This window comes from Salvelinus alpinus, chromosome 26 (assembly GCF_045679555.1).
Source record: "Salvelinus alpinus chromosome 26, SLU_Salpinus.1, whole genome shotgun sequence".
Lineage (NCBI taxonomy): Eukaryota > Metazoa > Chordata > Actinopteri > Salmoniformes > Salmonidae > Salvelinus > Salvelinus alpinus.
In genome coordinates, this window is record NC_092111.1 from 38774175 (window position 1) to 38793081 (window position 18907).

General features: G+C 48.4%; 1 protein-coding gene across 1 annotated transcript in view; it reads left to right on the forward strand.

Annotated features, from left to right (window-relative positions):
• The window catches only part of LOC139555298 (gamma-aminobutyric acid type B receptor subunit 1-like), a 324185-nt gene that overhangs the window by 213558 nt on the left and 91720 nt on the right, over positions 1 to 18907 (forward strand). Inside the window, exons 13-14 of the mRNA XM_071368991.1 lie at positions 5416 to 5661; positions 12399 to 12462. Coding sequence (XP_071225092.1) covers positions 5416 to 5661; positions 12399 to 12462 — 310 coding nt within the window. The remainder of the gene's footprint in view (positions 1 to 5415; positions 5662 to 12398; positions 12463 to 18907) is intronic.

An 18907-nucleotide genomic window follows, 5' to 3' on the forward strand; every position in this document is an offset into this window, starting at 1 on the left:
CTTCCTGTCAACCCCTCTGCCAGCTACCCTTCCTGTCAACCCCTCTGCCAGCTACCCTTCCTGTCAACCCCTCTGCCAGCTACCCTTCCTGTCAACCCCTCTGGCAGAACCCTCCTGTCAACCCCTCTGCCAGCTACCCTTCCTGTCAACCCCTCTGCCAGCTACCCTTCCTGTCAACCCCTCTGCCAGCTACCCTTCCTGTCAACCCCTCTGCCAGCTACCCTTCCTGTCAACCCCTCTGGCAGAACCCTTCCTGTCAACCCCTCTGCCAGCTACCCTTCCTGTCAACCCCTCTGGCAGAACCCTTCCTGTCAACCCCTCTGCCAGCTACTATTCCTGTCAACCCCTCTGCCAGAACCCTTCCTGTCAACCCCTCTGCCAGCTACCCATCCTGTCAACCCCTCTGCCAGCTACCCTTCCTGTCAACCCCTCTGCCAGCTACCCTTCCTGTCAACCCCTCTGCCAGCTACCCTTCCTGTCAACCCCTCTGGCAGAACCCTTCCTGTCAACCCCTCTGCCAGCTACCCTTCCTGTCAACCCCTCTGCCAGCTACCCTTCCTGTCAACCCCTCTGCCAGCTACCCTTCCTGTCAACCCCTCTGCCAGTTACCCTTCCTGTCAACCCCTCTGCCAGCTACCCTTCCTGTCAACCCCTCTGGCAGAACCCTTCCTGTCAACCCCTCTGCCAGCTACCCTTCCTGTCAACCCCTCTGCCAGCTACCCCTCCTGTCAACCCCTCTGCCAGCTACCCTTCCTGTCAACCCCTCTGGCAGAACCCTCCTGTCAACCCCTCTGCCAGCTACCCTTCCTGTCAACCCCTCTGCCAGCTACCCTTCCTGTCAACCCCTCTGCCAGTTACCCTTCCTGTCAACCCCTCTGCCAGCTACCCTTCCTGTCAACCCCTCTGGCAGAACCCTTCCTGTCAACCCCTCTGCCAGCTACCCTTCCTGTCAACCCCTCTGCCAGCTACCCTTCCTGTCAACCCCTCTGCCAGCTACCCTTCCTGTCAACCCCTCTGCCAGCTACCCTTCCTGTCAACCCCTCTGCCAGCTACCCTTCCTGTCAACCCCTCTGCCAGCTACCCTTCCTGTCAACCCCTCTGCCAGCTACCCTTCCTGTCAACCCCTCTGCCAGAACCCTTCCTGTCAACCCCTCTGCCAGCTACCCTTCCTGTCAACCCCTCTGCCAGAACGCTTCCTGTCAACCCCTCTGCCAGCTACCCTTCCTGTCAACCCCTCTGCCAGCTACCCTTCCTGTCAACCCCTCTGCCAGCTACCCTTCCTGTCAACCCCTCTGCCAGCTACCCTTCCTGTCAACCACTCTGCCAGCTACCCTTCCTGTCAACCCCTCTGCCAGCTACCCTTCCTGTCAACCCCTCTGGCAGAACCCTCCTGTCAACCCCTCTGCCAGCTACCCTTCCTGTCAACCCCTCTGCCAGCTACCTCTCCTGTCAACCCCTCTGCCAGCTACCCTTCCTGTCAACCCCTCTGGCAGAACCCTCCTGTCAACCCCTCTGCCAGCTACCCTTCCTGTCAACCCCTCTGCCAGCTACCCTTCCTGTCAACCCCTCTGCCAGCTACCCTTCCTGTCAACCCCTCTGCCAGCTACCCTTCCTGTCAACCCCTCTGGCAGAACCCTCCTGTCAACCCCTCTGCCAGCTACCCTTCCTGTCAACCCCTCTGCCAGCTACCCTTCCTGTCAACCCCTCTGCCAGCTACCCTTCCTGTCAACCCCTCTGCCAGCTACCCTTCCTGTCAACCCCTCTGGCAGAACCCTTCCTGTCAACCCCTCTGCCAGCTACCCTTCCTGTCAACCCCTCTGGCAGAACCCTTCCTGTCAACCCCTCTGCCAGCTACCCTTCCTGTCAACCCCTCTGCCAGAACCCTTCCTGTCAACCCCTCTGCCAGCTACCCATCCTGTCAACCCCTCTGCCAGCTACCCTTCCTGTCAACCCCTCTGCCAGCTACCCTTCCTGTCAACCCCTCTGCCAGCTACCCTTCCTGTCAACCCCTCTGGCAGAACCCTTCCTGTCAACCCCTCTGCCAGCTACCCTTCCTGTCAACCCCTCTGCCAGCTACCCTTCCTGTCAACCCCTCTGCCAGCTACCCTTCCTGTCAACCCCTCTGCCAGTTACCCTTCCTGTCAACCCCTCTGCCAGCTACCCTTCCTGTCAACCCCTCTGCCAGCTACCCTTCCTGTCAACCCCTCTGCCAGCTACCCTTCCTGTCAACCACTCTGCCAGCTACCCTTCCTGTCAACCCCTCTGCCAGCTACCCTTCCTGTCAACCCCTCTGGCAGAACCCTCCTGTCAACCCCTCTGCCAGCTACCCTTCCTGTCAACCCCTCTGCCAGCTACCCCTCCTGTCAACCCCTCTGCCAGCTACCCTTCCTGTCAACCCCTCTGGCAGAACCCTCCTGTCAACCCCTCTGCCAGCTACCCTTCCTGTCAACCCCTCTGCCAGCTACCCTTCCTGTCAACCCCTCTGCCAGCTACCCTTCCTGTCAACCCCTCTGCCAGCTACCCTTCCTGTCAACCCCTCTGGCAGAACCCTCCTGTCAACCCCTCTGCCAGCTACCCTTCCTGTCAACCCCTCTGCCAGCTACCCTTCCTGTCAACCCCTCTGCCAGCTACCCTTCCTGTCAACCCCTCTGCCAGCTACCCTTCCTGTCAACCCCTCTGGCAGAACCCTTCCTGTCAACCCCTCTGCCAGCTACCCTTCCTGTCAACCCCTCTGGCAGAACCCTTCCTGTCAACCCCTCTGCCAGCTACCCTTCCTGTCAACCCCTCTGCCAGAACCCTTCCTGTCAACCCCTCTGCCAGCTACCCATCCTGTCAACCCCTCTGCCAGCTACCCTTCCTGTCAACCCCTCTGCCAGTTACCCTTCCTGTCAACCCCTCTGCCAGCTACCCTTCCTGTCAACCCCTCTGGCAGAACCCTTCCTGTCAACCCCTCTGCCAGCTACCCTTCCTGTCAACCCCTCTGCCAGCTACCCTTCCTGTCAACCCCTCTGCCAGCTACCCTTCCTGTCAACCCCTCTGCCAGTTACCCTTCCTGTCAACCCCTCTGCCAGCTACCCTTCCTGTCAACCCCTCTGGCAGAACCCTTCCTGTCAACCTCTCTGCCAGCTACCCTTCCTGTCAACCCCTCTGCCAGCTACCCCTCCTGTCAACCCCTCTGCCAGCTACCCTTCCTGTCAACCCCTCTGGCAGAACCCTCCTGTCAACCCCTCTGCCAGCTACCCTTCCTGTCAACCCCTCTGCCAGCTACCCTTCCTGTCAACCCCTCTGCCAGTTACCCTTCCTGTCAACCCCTCTGCCAGCTACCCTTCCTGTCAACCCCTCTGGCAGAACCCTTCCTGTCAACCCCTCTGCCAGCTACCCTTCCTGTCAACCCCTCTGCCAGCTACCCTTCCTGTCAACCCCTCTGCCAGCTACCCTTCCTGTCAACCCCTCTGCCAGCTACCCTTCCTGTCAACCCCTCTGCCAGCTACCCTTCCTGTCAACCCCTCTGCCAGCTACCCTTCCTGTCAACCCCTCTGCCAGCTACCCTTCCTGTCAACCCCTCTGCCAGAACCCTTCCTGTCAACCCCTCTGCCAGCTACCCTTCCTGTCAACCCCTCTGCCAGAACGCTTCCTGTCAACCCCTCTGCCAGCTACCCTTCCTGTCAACCCCTCTGCCAGCTACCCTTCCTGTCAACCCCTCTGCCAGCTACCCTTCCTGTCAACCCCTCTGCCAGCTACCCTTCCTGTCAACCACTCTGCCAGCTACCCTTCCTGTCAACCCCTCTGCCAGCTACCCTTCCTGTCAACCCCTCTGGCAGAACCCTCCTGTCAACCCCTCTGCCAGCTACCCTTCCTGTCAACCCCTCTGCCAGCTACCTCTCCTGTCAACCCCTCTGCCAGCTACCCTTCCTGTCAACCCCTCTGGCAGAACCCTCCTGTCAACCCCTCTGCCAGCTACCCTTCCTGTCAACCCCTCTGCCAGCTACCCTTCCTGTCAACCCCTCTGCCAGCTACCCTTCCTGTCAACCCCTCTGCCAGCTACCCTTCCTGTCAACCCCTCTGGCAGAACCCTCCTGTCAACCCCTCTGCCAGCTACCCTTCCTGTCAACCCCTCTGCCAGCTACCCTTCCTGTCAAGCCCTCTGCCAGCTACCCTTCCTGTCAACCCCTCTGCCAGCTACCCTTCCTGTCAACCCCTCTGGCAGAACCCTTCCTGTCAACCCCTCTGCCAGCTACCCTTCCTGTCAACCCCTCTGGCAGAACCCTTCCTGTCAACCCCTCTGCCAGCTACCCTTCCTGTCAACCCCTCTGCCAGAACCCTTCCTGTCAACCCCTCTGCCAGCTACCCATCCTGTCAACCCCTCTGCCAGCTACCCTTCCTGTCAACCCCTCTGCCAGCTACCCTTCCTGTCAACCCCTCTGCCAGCTACCCTTCCTGTCAACCCCTCTGGCAGAACCCTTCCTGTCAACCCCTCTGCCAGCTACCCTTCCTGTCAACCCCTCTGCCAGCTACCCTTCCTGTCAACCCCTCTGCCAGCTACCCTTCCTGTCAACCCCTCTGCCAGTTACCCTTCCTGTCAACCCCTCTGCCAGCTACCCTTCCTGTCAACCCCTCTGGCAGAACCCTTCCTGTCAACCCCTCTGCCAGCTACCCTTCCTGTCAACCACTCTGCCAGCTACCCATCTGAAGTGATGACTTTTAACACCTCTCTTCTAGACTCGGACAGGGGATTCTGGGAAAATATCCTCTCTCTCTCCATTCAGGATGAGCTATCAATAACACAACACCGACCTCATCTCTCATCCTTTATTACAGGAGGCAACAGGAAACATATGGAAACGGATTTCCTTCATTTCATCAGGCACGTGTGTGTGTGTGTGTGTCTGCTAATGAACGCTGCCTCCCGGTCGCCCTGGCCGTTGTTATGTAGAGGCCGTTTATTTGGAACGGCATCTCCCCTCGCACGGCGGATAAATACGTGGTAAACAACTTTGTCAAAAGCATGTCCAATCTTTCCAACAGCTAAAGGGGAGGGAAAATGATGACTGTATTGAGCCAGTTTACCAGGGTGGAGGGATATTATCGTAGATGGGACCTGCCCAATGCAAGGGGAGAAAGTGTCTGGAGCTCAGCCCAGACAGAACAGCCTCCTGGGCCAACGGGGGGGGTGAGTACAGGAGGGGTCTGGTTGGTGTGTGTGGGGGGGGGGGTGAGTGTGTGCCTGTGCTTGTCCCCTGGTCACATCCTAGAGAGAACAGAAGAACTTCTGGCCCGTACCCAGACAGACCCCGCCCCACTGGGGAAGCAGGATGTCAACCTGGTGCTCCCAGCTGTGCACACCTCCCTCCCCAACCCCCCCCCCCCCCCCCCCACCTACTCGGTTCTAAGCCCCTCCTCTTCTCTCTTCTTCAGACGTCTCAGGAGTTTCTGAACCAGCTGATGTCTAAGCTGGGGGGTAAGAACCCAGAGGAGACGGGGGGGTTCCAGGAGGCCCCTCTGGCCTACGATGCAGTGTGGGCCCTGGCTCTGGCCCTCAACAAGACTGTGGGGCCCCTGAAGGCCAAGGGCCGGCGGCTGGAAGACTTCAACTACAACAACCGAGATATCACCGCTGAGATCTACCGTGCCCTCAACACCAGCTCATTTGAAGGAGTCTCGGTGAGTATGGAATATATAGCCTAAACATTGAGGCACGGGGAAGAGGGAAAGGAGAGAGGGGGAGGAGGGAGGAAGAGAAGCTTGTGGTTGTACTGGGAGAGAGATGAGAGAGAGAGCGAGACAGAGAAAGAGAGAGAAAGCAAGAGAGAAGGATAGAAAGAGAGCGAGAGAGACAGAGAGACAGAGAAAGACTACCAGAATCCATTGGATTCTCCAATTACATTGAATAAACTACAGGACAAAATACAAACCCTTAACCCCCAAAAAGGCTGTGGTGTTGATGGTATCCTAAATTAAATGATAAAATATACAGACCACACATTTCAATTGTCTTTTTAATATCATCCTCAGCTCTTGCATCTTCCCCAATATTTGGAACCAAGGACTGATCACCCCAATCCACAAAAGTGGAGACAAATTTGACCTCAATAACTACAGTGGGATATACGTCAACAGCAACCTTGGGAAAATCCTCTGCATTATCATTAACAGCAGACTTGTACATTTCCTCATTGAAAACAATGTACTGAGCAAGTGTCAAATTGGCTTTTTACCAAATTACCGTACGACAGACCACATATTCACTCTGCACACCCTAATTGACAAACAAACAAAACAAATGCAAAGCCTTCTCATGCTTTGTTGATTTCAAAAAAGCATTTGACTCAGTTTAGCATGGGGGTCTGCTATACAAATTGATAGAAAGCAGTGTTGGGGGAAAAAAATACGACATGTGCAGATAAAATTGGCAAAAAACACACACATTTCTTCTCACAGGGTCGTGGGGTAAGACAGGAATGCAGCTTGAGCCCCACCCTCTTCGACATATTTATCAGCGAATTGGCGCGGCCACTAGAATAGTCTGCAGCACCTGGCCTCACCCTACTAGAATCTGTAAAATGTCTACTGTTTGTTGATGATCTGGTGCTTCAGTCCCCAACCAAGGAGGGCCTACAGCAGCACCTAGATCTTCTGCACATATTCTCAGACCTGGGCCCTGACAGTAAATTTCAGTAAGACAAAACTAATCGGGTTCCAAAAATGGTCCAGTTGCCAGAACCACAAATACAAATTCCATCTAGACACTGTTGCCCTAGAGCATGCAATATGGTTTCCGCTCAGGTTATGGATGTGTCACTGCAACCTTAAGGGTCCTCAGTGATGTAACTGCCAAAGCTTTTGATATGGGAGACATTCTTGTGGGCCGGCTAAGGAGCATTGTTGTCTCTGTCTCAGCCACTGCCTGTCACCAAGGGAGTACCCCAAGGCTCAATCCTAGGCCCCACGCTCTTCTCAATTTACATCAACAACATAGCTCAAGCAGTAGGAAGCTCTCTCATCCATTTATATGCAGGTGATACAGTCTTATACTCAGCTGGCCCCTCCCCGGATTTTGTGTTAAATGCTCTACAACAAAGCTTTCTTAGTGTCCAGCTTTCTCTACCCTTAACCTTGTTCGAAACACCTCCAAAATAAAGGTCATGTGGTTTGGTAAGAAGAATGCCCCTCTCCCCACAGATGTGATTACTACCTCTGAGGGTTTAGAGCTGGAGGTAGTCACCTCATACAAGTACTTGGGAGTATGGCTAGACGGTACACTGTCCTTCTCTCAGCACATATCAAAGCTGCAGGCTAAAGTGAAATCTAGACTTGGTTTCCTCTATCGTAATCGCTCCTCTTTCACCCCAGCTGCCAAACTAACCCTGATTCAGATGACCATCCTACCCATGCTAGATTACGGAGACATCATTTATAGACAACTATGCTCATTATAGCACACATCACTGCACTCTATACTCTTCTATAAACTGGTCATCTCTGTATAACCGTTGCAAGACCCACTGGTTGATGCTTATTTATAAAACCCTCTTAGGTCTCACTCCCCCTTAACTGTATTTTATACCATCTATTGCACCTTGCCTATGCCGCTCGGTCATCACTCATACATATACTTACATGTACATATTCTCATTCACCCTTTTAGATTTGTGTGTATTAGGTAGTTGTTGGGAAATTGTTAGATTACTTGTTAGATATTACTGCACAAGCATTTCGCTACACTCACATTAGCATCTGCTAACCATGTGTATGTGACCAATAAAATGTGATTTCATTTGAATTCATATTTATCTAATTATTTTGGATTTTTTTTTTTGATGCTTAAAGGGGTCCTAAAGGTCAAAATCAAATAGCTAAATTATCCTTAGTATGACCATCTCAAAACAATTCCATATGTCAGTTTAGAACACCCCCCTCTTAAAACAATTCCATATGTCAGTTTAGAACACCCCCCCCCCCCCCTCTTAAAACAATTCCATATGTGTACGTTCCTGACCTATTTTATGTTATTTTTATATGTTTAGTTGGTCAGGGCGTGAGTTGGGGTGGGCATTGTATGTTGTGTGTGTTTTGTTTTGTCTATGGGTGTTGTAGGTGTATGGGTTAGAGAATAGTGAGGTTTTCTAGTTATGTCTATGGCTGCCTGGATTGGGTCTCAATCAGAGACAGCTGTCATTCATTTGTCTCTGATTGGGAGCCATATTTAAGGTAGCCATAGGCAGTAGGCTTTTGTGGGTAGTTGTCTTGTTGAACGTTTGTTGCTTGTATGTGCACTTACGTTATTTAGCTTCACGGTCGTTTGTTGTTTTGTTAGTTTGTGTAAAGTGTTTCGTGTCGTGTTCATTTCATCTTCTTTAATAAAGAGAAGATGTATCAATATCACGCTGCGCCTTGGTCCGTCTTTCCACACGATCGTGACAATATGTCAGTTTAGAAACCCCCCCCCCCCCAATGTCTTATACTCTAAATAATTACAACCACCTAAAAGGAAGCAATTCCCAAACCTTCCACAACAAAGCCATCACCTACAGAGAGATGAACCTGGAGAAGAGTCCCCTAAGCAAGCTGGTCCTGGGGCTCTGTTCACAAACACAAACAGACCCCACAGAGCCCCAGGACAGCAGCACAATTAGACCCAACCACATCATGAGAAAACCGAAACATAATTACTTACATTTAAAAAATTTACTTGACACATTGGAAAGAATTTACCAAATAACAGAGCAAACTGGAACAATATTTGTCCCTAAACAGAGAGTACACAGTGGCAGAATACCTGACCACTGTGACTGACCCTAAACAGAGAGTACACAGTGGCAGAATACATGACCACTGTGACTGACCCTAAACAGAGAGTACACAGTGGCAGAATACCTGACCACTGTGACTGACCCTAAACAGAGAGTACACAGTGGCAGAATACCTGACCACTGTGACTGACCCTAAACAGAGAGTACACAGTGGCAGAATACATGACCACTGTGACTGACCCTAAACAGAGAGTACACAGTGGCAGAATACCTGACCACTGTGACTGACCCTAAACAGAGAGTACACAGTGGCAGAATACCTGACCACTGTGACTGACCCTAAACAGAGAGTACACAGTGGCAGAATACCTGACCACTGTGACTGACCCTAAACAGAGAGTACACAGTGGCAGAATACCTGACCACTGTAACTGAGCCAAACTTAAGAAAACGTAGGCAGACATTGCTCTCAAGAGAAGACAGGCTATGTGCACACTGCCCACAAAATGATGTGGAAATGGAGCTGCACTTCCTAACCCCCTGCCAAATGTATGACCATATTAGAGACACACATTTCCCTCAGATTACACAGACCTGTAAAGAATTTTAAAACAAATCCAATTTTGATAAATTCTCATGGGTAGGTTGCATCAACATGGTTTAAATTAACCTAGGATTAAAGCTAATCTAGGTTTTGTAAATCTAGGTTTATAATTAATCCAGAGATGTGTTGCACCACTTCATTTAGAATCTAGATCAGTAAATCTATGATTAACGGTTTTAAACCAATCAATCAAATGTATTCATACATCTTCTTACATCAGCTGATATCTCAAAGTGCTGTACAGAAACCCAGCCTAAAACCCCAAACAGCAAGCAATGCAGGTGTAGAAGCACGGTGGCTAGGAAAAACTTCCTAGAAAGGCCAAAACCTAGGAAGAAACCTAGAGAGGAACCAGGCTATGAGGGGTGGCCAGTCTGGCTGTGCCGGGTGGAGATTATAACAGAACATGGCCAAAATGTTCAAATGTTCATAGATGACCAGCAGGGTCAAATAATAATAATCACAGTGGTTGTCGAGGGTGCAACCGGTCAGCACCTCAGGAGTAAATGCCAGTTGGCTTTTCATAGCCGATCATTCAGAGTATCTCTACCGCTCCTGCTGTCTCTAGAGAGTTGAAAACAGCAGGTCTGGGACAGGTAGCACGTCCGGTGAACAGGTCAGGGTTCCATTTATACTATGATTGGTGACATGTTATCCCAATATATTAGTTATTTTAAACAAAGTAGCTAGCCTACTTGACAAATGAGGCCACAAAGTTGCTGTTCCTTGATAAAATAATAACAAGGTAACGTTAGAAGTTACTGCACCTCCATCGTGAAAGGTTGTCATGGGTTGGCTGATTTGAAATAAAATCCGTTATTTACCAGTGCAGAATAGAAAACGGATTTGTTAGGTAACGTTAGCTACTGTAGCTAGCTAGTTTATAAACCAAGCTAGCTAGCACAAAATATTATTCATTATTGTCATTACTTAACGTTATTTAGACATGTATTATTTGTCCGCTAGCCACCTGATCTATGGCAAGTCAAAGAGCTTCACATTTCTCCGCTTATGAAAAAAAAACTATTGTCGGAGTTGATGGAGGAATTTAGTAACGTACTTGAGATTAAAACGACAGACAACACGACCGTCAAAAAAGAAGGAAGTCACCTGGGCTATTTTATACGACAAAATGTAATGGATCGACACGAATGAAAGAGAAGAGGGACCCAAATCGGATGACAGCGTGCTGGATTTTAAAAAAAGAGCAAAAGCCTTAAAGGATGCGGCAGGGGAGAGGCAGGAGGCCTCCGTCCAAGGGAATTGATCCTGTCACCCATAAAATATACGAGATGATTCCCCAGCAGTTTGCCCCTCCATAACCCCTATGATGACGACGGACAACTTGACTCACCAATGTTTAGTAAGCGTAAATATCAATGTTTAGTAAGCGTAAATAACAATGCCTATAATGCACGTTTAAACTAACGTTAATTCTACTTCACTACAATGTTACCGTTATCAGGCCCATTGCGTAACATCATCTTTCGTACTAAGGCTGGGCATATCATAAACCCACATTCAATTGTTGTACAAAATGGGAACGTAAATAGCCTACTAATAATAACTAATAATTATCATAAAACTCAACAGGATTCAACCTGTCTCTAATTATTCTCTGAGGTACTCACGTCTCTCCACAGAAGATTTGCTGCCAATTTATCAGTTAAATCATATCAAGTGGCAGTTTAGAATTAATCTCCAATCGATTTTTTTCTTCTTCTTTAATCATTGAGCAACAAGCTTAAAATTAATCTAGGTTTAAAGTGAAAACCATACTTAGATTAGAGGAAGGATTTCATTTGAACTAGGATTTATTTAAAACTAACAGAGAAACCTTGATTTAACCCAGTTTAAGAGTTAATCCATATTGGTGCAACCCACCCCATATCTATTAGGTTAAACACCACAGTGTGCATCACATCAGCAACATTTGTGACCTGTTTATTGATTTATTTTTTCCCCTTTTGTATTTGAACTGTTTGCACATCGTTACAACACTGCATATAGACATAATATGACATTTGAAATGTCTCTATACCTTTGTAATTTTATGAGTGTAATGTTTACTGGTCATTTCTGATTGTTTATTATCATCTTCACTTGCTTTGGCATTGTAAACATATGTTTCCCATGCCAATAAAGCCTTTAAGTTGATTTGAGAGAGAGAGAGAGAGAGAGAGAGAGAGAGAGAGAGAGAGAGAGAGAGAGAGAGAGAGAGAGAGAGAGAGAGAGAGAGAGATTATATTATTTTTTATATTTAATTTTGTATTATTATTTACTGCCATTCTATATTATTATTTGTCATTGTTTTAATTGTATTACAATGTATATTGTATACATTGTTGCTTTGGCAATATTGACACAATGTTTTTCATGCCAATAAAGCAGCTTGAATTTGAAAAACAAATTGAAATTTGAGAGAGAGAGAGAGAGAGATGACTGTTATTGTTATTACTGTTATTATTGTTGTTTATCATTCCAAATAGTAGTGGTATGGGTGGTAATGGTAATGATAGCAGTTTAGTGATGGTGGTGGTGGTAGTAGTGGTAATGATGATAGTAGTTGTAGTACCGATGTAATGGTGAAGATGACCGTTATTAAGTTATAAGTTAGTTATAGTTTAATTTTTTTAAACTTTTTTATATTTATTACATTACATTCGACTATTGACTGTTAACATTTTATTGTTACTATTTTTATATTTAATTTTGTATTATTATTTACTGCCATTCTATATTATTATTTGTCATTGTTTATAATTTTATTACAATGTATATTGTATACATTGTTGCTTTGGCAATATTGACACAATGTTTTTCATGCCAATAAAGCAGCTTGAATTTGAATTTGAATTTGAGAGAGAGAGAGAGAAAGAGAGAGAGAGAGACAGAGAGAGATAGAGGGGGAGAGAGAGAGAGAGACAGAGAGTGAGAGAGACAGAGAGACAGAGAGAGAGAGACAGTGAGAGACAGAGAGACAGAGACAGAGAGTGAGAGGTGTTAAAACAATGACGTGTTATAGCTTCTCTTTCTTCACACAGGGCCATGTTGTGTTTGATGCCCAGGGTTCTAGAATGGCCTGGACTCTTATTGAGCAGCTGCAAGGTACAGTACTCTCTCTATTTACTCCTGTGTACAATAAAACAGAATCAGACATGGAAATGAAGAACATGTGCCCGACTAGAATGGTGACATTTTGTCATTTTGAACATCACATGGCACCTGGGCTAGTAAACTTAGTCGTCTACTTGTGTGGCTGGCCAGTGCCCAAAATCCTTCAGTTCCATCCCTGAGTCCATAATCATGAGTATCAACACGTATTGCTCCCGAGTAGCAGCAGCAATCTAACGCACTGCATCTCAGTGCTAGAGGCGTCACTACAGACCCTGGTTCGATCCCGGGCTGAATCACAACCGGCCGTGATCGGGAGCACCATAGGGCGGTGCACAATTGGCCTAGCATCATCCGGGTTAGGGGAGGGTTTGGCTGGGGTAGGCATTCATTGTAAATAAGAACTTGTTCTTAACTGACTTGCCTAGTTAAGTAAAGGTTACATAAAATAAATACACAGAGTACAAAACATTAAGAACACCTGCTCTTTCCATGACATAGACTGACCAGGTGAATCCAGGTGAAAGCTATGATCCCTTATTGATGTCACCTGTTAAATCCACTTCAATCAGTCTAGATGAAGGGGAGGAGATGGGTTAAAGAAGGCTTTTAAAGCCTTGAGACAATTGAGACATGGCTTGTGTATGTGTGACATTCAGAGGGTCAATGGGAAAGACAAAATATTGAAGTGTCTTCAAAACGAGGTATGGTAGTAGGTGCCAGGCGTACCGGTTTGTGTCAAGAAACGCAACGCTGCTGGGTTTTTCACGCTCAACAGTTTCCCGTGTGTATCAAGAATGGTCCACCACCCAAAAGACATCCAGCCAACTGGACACAACTGTGGGAAGCATCCCTGTGGAAGGCTTTCGACACCTCGTACAATCCATGCCCCGACGAATTGAGGCTGTTCTGATGGCAAAAGGGGGTGCAACTCAATATTAGTAAGGTGTTCCTAATGCTTTGTCCACTCACTGTATATGGTTTGTATACAGTGTATATACAAAGTGAAGTACTATAGTCATTATCAACTGTATCCTCTTATAGTGCTTTCTGTCAATGGTTTCTGTGCCTGTATCAGTTGTGTTGAGTTGTAGAACTTAGTTTTAACAATATGCAAATCTTATAGAGCAACTACCAGGTTCAGCCTCCTGCAATGAATGGATCAAATTAACGATAATTATAAGAAGCCCATCATGGTCAGAAATCAACAGCAGGAAGTCTCAGTGACTCGCTCAATACGGAAGTGGTCAGATGACGTGGATGCTACACTACAGGACTGTTTTGCTAGCACAGACTGGAATATGTTCCGGGATTCATACACTGGCATTGAGGAGTACACCACCTCAGTCATCGGCTTCATCAATAAGTGCATCGACGACATCGTCCCCACCAGTGACCGTACGTACATATCCCAACCAGAAGCCACGGATTACAGGCAACATCCGCATCGAGCTAAAGGCTAGAGCTGCCGCTTTCAAGGAGTGGGACACTAATCCGGACGCTTATAAGAAATCCCGCTATGCCCTCAGACGAACCATCAAACAAGCTTCAATACAGGATTAAGATTGAATCCTACTACACCGGCTTTGACGCTCGTCGGATGTGGCAGGGCTTGAAAACTATTACGGACTACAAAGGGAAACCCAGATGCGAGCTGCCAAGTGATGAAAGCCTACCAGACGAGCTAAATGCCTTTTGTGCTTGCTTTGAGGCAACCAGCACTGAAGCATGCACGAGAGCACCAGCTGTTCTGGATGACTGTGTGATAACACTCTGTAGCCGATGTGAGCAAGACCTTTAAACAGGTCAACATTGACAAAGCCACTGGGCCAGACGGATTACCAGGACGCGTACTCAAAGCATGTGCGGGACCAACTGGCAAGTGTCTTCACTGACATTTTCAAACTCTCCCTGACCGAGTCTTGGAGAGTTCCGTTTCAAGCAGACCACCATAGTCCCTGTGCCCAAGGAAGCGAAGGTATCCTGCCTAAATGATTACCGCCCTGTAGCACTCACATCGGTAGCCATGACGTGCTTTGAAAGGCTGGACATGGCTCACATCAAAAGCATCCTCCCGGACACCCTAGACCCACTCCAATTCGCATACCGCCCCAACAGATCCACAGATGACGCAATCTCACTCTACACTGCCCTTTCTCACCCGGACAAAAGGAACACCTATGTGAGAATGCTGTTCATTGACTACAGCTCAGCATTTAACACCATAGTACCCATGGATCTCATCACTAAGCTATGGACCCTGGGACTAAACACCTCCCTCTGCAACTGGATCCTGGACGTCCTGACGGGCTGTCCCCAGGTGGTAAGGGTAGGCAACAACATGTCTGCCACGCTGATCCTCAACACTGGGGCCCCTCAGGGGTGTGTACTTAGTCCCCTCCTATACTCCCTGTTCACCCATGACTGTGTGGCCAAACACGACTCCAACACCATCATTAAGTTTGCTGGCGACACAACAGTGGTAGGCCTGATCACCGGCAACGATGAGACAGCCTATAGGGAGGTCAGAGAACTGGCAGTGTGGTGCCAGGACAACAACCTCTCCCTCAAATTGAGCAAAGACAAAGGAGCTGATCGTGGACTACAGGAAAAGGTGGGCCGAACAGGCCCCAATTAACATCGACGGGGCTGTACTGGAGCGGGTCGAGAGTTTCAAGTTTCCTCCTTTTCCCGTAGTCCAAAATAATCTCCTTAGTCTTGGTTATGTTGAGGGATAGGTTGTTATTCTGGCACCACCCGGCCAGGTCTGTGACTTCCTCCCTATAGGCTGTCTCGTCGTTGTCGGTGATCAGGCCTACCACTGTTGTGTTGTCTGCAAACTTAATGATGCCTGCCTACACAGCAGACATGTCACCCATTGAGCATGTTTGGGATGCTCTGGATTGACGTGTATGACAGCGTGTTCCAGTTCCCGCCAATAACCAGCAACTTCACACAGCCATTGAAGAGGAGTGGAACGACATTCCACAGGCCACAATCAACAACCTGATCAACTCTATGTAAAGGAAGCAAATGGTGGTCACACCAGATACTGACTGGTTTTTGGATCCACTCCCCTACTTTTTTTATAAGGTATCTGTGACCAACAGATGCATATCTGTTTTCCCAGTCATGTGAAATCCATAGATTAGGGCCTAATTCATGTTTTTCAATTGACTGATTTCCTTATATGAACTGTATCTCAGTAAAATCTTTGAAATTGTTGCATGTTGCATTTATATTTTTGTTCAGTGTAGCCTTGAAAAGAAAATGAACATGTGCATACAAAGTTAATATTAGCTGCTTGAATATTTCAGTGAATGCTGGAGGGTTTCACAAAAAGGCACTTTCATGTTGCTGCCAAATTAACTATTCTGAAATGCGTCAGTTACATTTTTTTTCTCGCTCGGAATTGCAATGAACCCAAGCTTGTCCTCCATGTCCAGTGCTTTAGTTTAGCAGAAAAGCTGATACAGTCATGTTTACAAAACCACCTTGCACAGAGAGAGAGAGAGCGAGAGAGCGAGAGAGAGAGAGAGAAGAGAGAGGAGAGAGAGAGAGAGAGACATGCTCAACATGAGCTCCTGATATATTTGATTTTTTTTTGGTTTTTAGAATGAGATAAACACTCTAATCGAAGAAGAATTCCAGACAAGAAGTAATGAACAACAACTCTATTCATTCAGAATAGAAAAAAAAATAACTTTGCGCCTCAAGTTAAGAAGTTTTGAGTCTAGCTAGCTAGCTACACAACAAAGACCTAGCCAGCAGACTAACAAGCTAGCCAGAAGAAACGAGCTAGAACAAACCTAGCAAGGGCAGTTAATACAACTACATCAAACGACCAAACTGAGTGAGTAAACCAAAAAGGAGCACGGAGTAACTGCAAACATATCTTCAGTTTTTTGTGTGAGGATTTTTCACTCTTTTTGCTGTTTTTTGAACTAAAGTAGCGCGAATAGCAGACAAACAAATCGGTTGCCATGGCAACGGGGCAGCAGAACAGCGCAGCAGTAGCGGTAGTAGCAGAGCGCACAGACACCATGTCCCCACTCCCCCTCAGCGCAGAATCCATTCTCTACCCAAAAAAGGCCAAAAATGACACAATGAGGAAAGCTTTTAAACCGAAACTACTAGAGGAGAGGCCAGAAACCCTTTTTGCAGACCTCTACAAAAACGGTGACGTGAGTAATCTCATCTTCCTCACTGACCAGCCAAATGCATGGCGCTCAGCAGTCTGCTCTCACTACCCATGCATAAAGAAAGAGGGAATCTGTAATGGGTGGAAGCTGAAAATCAAAGAGACAGATGACCCTGACAGCACCATGATAACAATCAACCTCTACAAGACTGGAACTGTCATGGTGCAAGGTAACATTAGGCTGTTTGAAACAGACTTTCAGACCATTAAGGAGAGAGTGGAGAGAGAGAAGGACACCACCAGTGACATGCCCTCCCACAAGACAAACTCCACCCTCACCCCTACCCTCCCCACCCACAAAGGCACATCCAGCACCTCTCTTCCCACCATAGTGGAGGACACGCCCCAGGAGGAGAGCGACCCCCTCAGTGCAGAGCAGGCTCAGGCCCTCCTCACCACCATGGCTGCCATGAGGGATGAGTTCACCAAACTGGAGGGGGAGGTGGTCCTGCTCAGAGAGAGCGTGAGCAAACAGCAACCAGACAACCACACCTTAGAGGAGCTCCTAACCAAGGTGAGGACAGAGCAGGACAGCAGCCTTGCAACACAGCTGAAAGAGGTTCAGCAAGAGAGAGACGGACTCAAGAGAGAGCTGGCTGATCTAACAAAGGAGGTGAGAGAGCTCCAAAAAGACAGGCAGAGCAGCAATAAGGAGCTGACCGCACTAAGAGAGGAGCTGCAGGAGAGAAAGAGAGCAGAGGACAGGCTGCAGGAGCAGATAGATCACCACCCTATGACCTGCCCTCACACAGCAGAGGAACCCAGCTCAACCAGCCAGACTTCCCCAGCCCTGGCTGCTGCATCCCTCCTCCCCAACCCACAGAACAGCCTCCCACTGACAGTGGCACCGACACAGACCAGCCACACCCCAGCTCCAACACCCACCAGCCCCCCCTCTGCCCCTCCCAGTCCAGAAGAAACACTGGCTGACATCGTCCTGTTAATGGACTCAAATGGGAAGTATGTTCAGGAGAAGAAACTTTTCCCTAGACACATAACGAGAAAGGTGTGGTGCCCAACAACGCAAAGTGCCATGGAGCTGCTTGATAAGGCCCATCTCGGGTCGCCAAGCCACATAATCATACATACCGGAAGCAACGACCTGCGTGCTCAGCAGGAGAGGGTGGCGACTTCACTACGGGGAGTGATTGAGAAGGCCTCCGCAATCTTCCCCAACACAAAAATCATAGTGTCAACCCTTCTACAGAGGAGGGACTTCCACCCTGCCACAATCCAAAGAATAAACGCCAGCCTATCCCGGGACTGTGCCCTGCGACCCAATGTACACCTGGCCCACCATCCCACCCTCGATCTGGACTGTCTCTATGACCATGTTCACCTGTACAGGGAGACAGTCCCCATCCTTGCCAAGACTCTCAAGGACGTCGCTTTAAACCGCAGCCCGACCTCTCCACCCAGGAACAGCGGAGCAATCTCCACCCCGCCGAGATCACCGAGACAACATCCCGGACCAGCACCCTGGACCCCCCAGCCACGACCACAGCACCACCAACCTCAATGCCCACCACAGCCAGTGCAGCACAGACCACCCCAGCCCAGCTTCAGAGCCACCCAGACGAGGCCTCCCACCCCCCTGCCCCCCACCGCAGATCCACACCTGAAGGAGCCACAGCCCAGCAGGCAGAGCAACGCACAGGCTGTGAGAGGAGCAACTGGCCCAGCCCCCACCAACCAAATGAGTGACATTAAACAAATGCTGAGTCTACTATGCTCACATGTGATGGGCCGAGGGTCATGGTAAGATGAGCACAAGAACTCCACCATTCTCACACTACATCCACCCAAGTGGCATGACACAAATTCTATCTTAAATTATAAACAAATCACATTTGCAAAATAAGAGTTTACTTTAATTGAAAAGTCCTATTTTAATGGTTCTTCTTGGATTGTGAGTGTTTGTCTCATTTTGAAAGGTAAAGAAAATAAAATAAAAAAAGTTATGAAGTCTTTTTACGTTGCATGTTGGAATTTACAAGGATTGAAGTCCTCTGCTTTTGGGCTAAAGAGCAGAAACCCAGACTTCCTGAAAGAAATTGATGATGTTGATATTGTAGTACTACAGGAAACATGGTGCAGAGGTGATGTTTCCACTGGCTGTCCACTAGGTTATAGGGAGATAATCATACCATCCACTAAATTAAAAGGAATCAAACAGGGCAGAGACTCAGGGGGAATGCTAATATGGTATAAATCTGAACTAATTAATTCAATCGAATT